The 3,646-nt window shown below is 43.9% G+C and overlaps 1 protein-coding gene across 1 annotated transcript; it reads left to right on the top strand.

The window, feature by feature from the left end:
• Positions 1–2,325: 2,325 nt before the first annotated feature.
• Positions 2,326–3,264, top strand: LOC140913737 (olfactory receptor 8U9-like). Its single transcript, XM_073350538.1, has one exon. The coding sequence runs from the start codon at positions 2,326–2,328 to the stop codon at positions 3,262–3,264; it is 939 nt and encodes a 312-aa protein (XP_073206639.1).
• The last annotated feature ends 382 nt before the right edge of the window (positions 3,265–3,646 follow it).

The raw sequence follows: 3,646 nt of genomic DNA on the forward strand, positions 1-3,646 counted from the left end.
TGAAGTATTAATCAAAGGAAGAGTTGACATTCCAGAGACATTGTATAATCCCAAGTGAATGCCTTTTACTCTCCTTTCCAATATCAGCAAATATTGTATTACTATTTGCGGTGAGAGCATTTCTAGTTGGCTCATACATTTATTTAGCACCTTAAAGCTGAGCTCTGTGTGCTGATAATATGCATGAAAGAGGGATAGTTTTGTGATCTGCAGAAGTCCATAGCATGCTAGTGTTTTGGCAGATGCTTCATTCTGCGAGAGCAGCTTTCCCTGAAGATTTAGTGGTCCGTGGTAGGAGTAGGTTATATAATGGGGTCTCTGGGGCATATTTTTTATGCTTTCACTTAATGACCATGATGACTTTGTTTTATTTATATAGCTGTTTTCAGTATGCCAAATTTTGCTGTGTTTACTAGCTTGAGTTCTTAGAAAGGACGATAAAATACCTGTACTCCAAGGGCACTGTTATTTTTCTTTTTATTTGATTTCAGATTAAATAAGCATCTTAAGCATCTTAATTAACAATTTTCTTGTTAATTATCCCTTGTTTTAATATTCTCTCTTCTTCTTCTTCCATACCTAAGAACTTTTAAAACTATATATTCTATCTCAGTGTAGTATGCACAATAAATGACCTCGATATTGGTGCTGCACATAACAATATTCAGTCTGCACATGGATGGAAAACCGTAGAGGGAACATAGAAACACCAAATTCACAATGGAGGGCAGATGGCTGTGGTCTCCTCCTGAGCACCTCTGGTCATCATGTGGTCTCCATCAAGAATGATGCGTGAACCTATCTTTCCTACTTTGGGGAGTAACCTGGCAAGGGAAGGACATAGAATGCCATGGTGATTGGCGTCCTATGGATGGATAGACACAGAGAGAGAGAGAGAGAGACAGAGAGAGAGAGAGAATCTGTAGTACTCTATCATGTCTTACAGGTTTTACATTTCATCTATTGGGGTCGGGACAATGAGGTGATTCTGAAACAATTAGTATGTTTCAGCTGTATCTAACTGTCTGTTCCTTTGATTCCAGACTTGTTGCTAAGGTTGGTTGAAAATTTTTCTTGAGCAGTTTTTCTGATGGGCTGTGGGACTCCGGTGATGTTCCAGGGCAGTTCAGCAAGAGGAGAGACCATCATGGATCATGGGGGATGGAGTCCAGCCTGGGAGCTTGGTCCATGAAAAAGATTGGTGGTGTGTGGAATCTGATGCACCCCCGTGGTATTTCCAAGCCAAAATGTTAAGTTTTCAGCCAAAAGCTTTCAGTGTCCATAAAAAAATCCCCTTTGTGCATCAGTTCTATGCAGTACCCAGGCTTGCACTGAAATTTGCAGGATGAAATATACCTCTAACCTCATATTCTGCAACTCTGGTAGAAACTGCATCATTCAATAACACAGTAGAAAACATTGGGCCGAATTAATCCCCAGGACATGAGTTACACCAAGGGTGGCTTTGGTTCACTGAGCACATTAATTAGGTGTTTTGTCTCTCTAAGCTCAGGTACTCCCAGTTGCTTCAGCAGTCATGCCCCATAGATCACAAATCTCACAATAAAACTTTCCAAATGCTCCAAACTGGCAGTTTTGGATGATGGGGAAACGCCACCACATCTCTCTCTCTTCTCAGTAGGTACCTGCAGTTGTCCAACTTCACAGTCACATGCACACACGCAGACACCATGGGGATCAGCAGGTATTGAATTCCAGACCTCCAGCACTTAACGCCTCAGTCCCAGCTCCGACCCCTTCAGCTAAAGGAACGACCTCCTGGGTTGGAAAAAATAGGCAATTACCTCGTCACTGAAGCCAGGGTTTCCAATGATGTCTCTGGGTTTTCACACAGGCTCCAGTAAATGCCAAACAGCTTAATTAGCACAGTGAGCAACTTTACCCCAAACCAACATGCCAAGCCATGGAGCTCCCCTGGCCCAAAGAGGGTGGAAAGATTGAAACTCCTTTCCTCTCACCCCTTCTTTAGATAAGGAATAATCCCTTCAGACTGATTCTCTCACAGCAGAGTCTCAAGTCACTGTTTTTTTTTTAATTGGGATTAGTGAACAGGAGTGTTTGTGCGGGGGGCATGATTAACCTGCGTGTCATTGTATATGCACAGCGTGTGCATTTAATCAAATACCTGGAATGACCAGCTGTGAACATTTGGCTTTTTGGACTAAGCCCTTCCCGGAGGGGGTACTGATGTCCTGTGAGAAACTGATCTCTATTTATCTTCACTTACTTCATTACAGAGAAGGGACAGGTTTTTCCTCACCCCTGCTTACGTCTGTGTAGCTGCCTCATCACTGTTCAGAGGAGATGGAAGAGGGAAATCACTTGGAAGTGACTGAGTTCATTCTCTCAGGACTGACTGATCGTCCGGAGCTACTGGTCCCCCTGTTTGTAGTGTTCCTACTGATTTATGGTATCACCCTGGTGGGGAATGGGGGGATGATCTTGTTAATCATGATTGATCCCCAACTCCAGACCCCCATGTACTTTTTCCTCAGTAATTTGTCCTTCTGTGACCTCTGCTTTTCCTCGATAATTTCCCCTAAGATGCTGCTGAATTTCTTAGCTGAGAGGAGAAACATTTCTTACACTGCCTGCGCTGTGCAAATGTATCTCTTTCTCGCTTTTGCAGATGTTGGTTGTCTCTTGCTGGCTGTGATGGCGTATGACCGTTATGTGGCCATCTGTAACCCGCTGATCTATACAGTCATTATGTCCAGGCAGCTTTGTAAACAGCTGGTGGCTGGGGTGTACGCTGTGGGGGTGGTGGATTCAATGATACACACGTGTTTTACATTTCGGCTGTCATTCTGCAGCTCCAACATCATCAATCATTTCTCCTGTGACGTCCCCCCACTGTTGGCGCTCTCCTGTTCTGACACCCGCATCAATGAGATTGTGCTGTTTGCTTTCACGTGCTGCATTCAAGTGATCAGCTTTGTGACTGTCCTCCTCTCCTACATCCATATCATCTCCACCATCATGAAGATCCGCTCTGCTCAGGGCCGACGCAAAGCCTTTTCCACCTGCACTTTCCACTTGATTGTTGTGGTCCTGCTTTTTGGCACTATCATCTTTGTGTATTTACGTCCCACCTCCAGCTATTCCATGGACACGAACAAAGTGGCCTCTGTGTTTTGCATGCTTGTGATCCCCATGTTGAACCCCCTCATCTACAGCCTGAGGAACACGGAGGTGAAGGACGCCCTGAGGAGAGTAATGAATAAATTCCTAACCAATTCTTGAAGCTGTTTAACTCTGTACTGGTTTAGTGATGGGGAGTGGAAACAGGTGAATTCAATTCCTAGCCCATTGCAATGTAATTTCGCAGAGCCCGCGGTTGCATTTTCATTATTGTATTGTTATTATTCTTAATTTGTTTATATTCCAACAAGGTCTGCAGGTCCCAGCTGAGATCAGTGTACAAAACAAGTGAAGAATCAGAGGGCCAGAAAGAGAGAATGATTCTGTAGACTGGTGTCTAGCCACCGAGAGAGTGAGATGCTCAACTTCATGTCTCTGTTCCAATGGTTGTTTAATTAGTTAGCCACAATAGAAGAAAGATTTAGAGCAACTCAGATTGGAAGAGCACATCACTCAGTGGCAGGGATGCTTTCTGGAAACGCAG

This window comes from Lepidochelys kempii, chromosome 6 (genome assembly GCF_965140265.1).
Source record: "Lepidochelys kempii isolate rLepKem1 chromosome 6, rLepKem1.hap2, whole genome shotgun sequence".
NCBI classification, from domain to species: Eukaryota; Metazoa; Chordata; order Testudines; family Cheloniidae; genus Lepidochelys; species Lepidochelys kempii.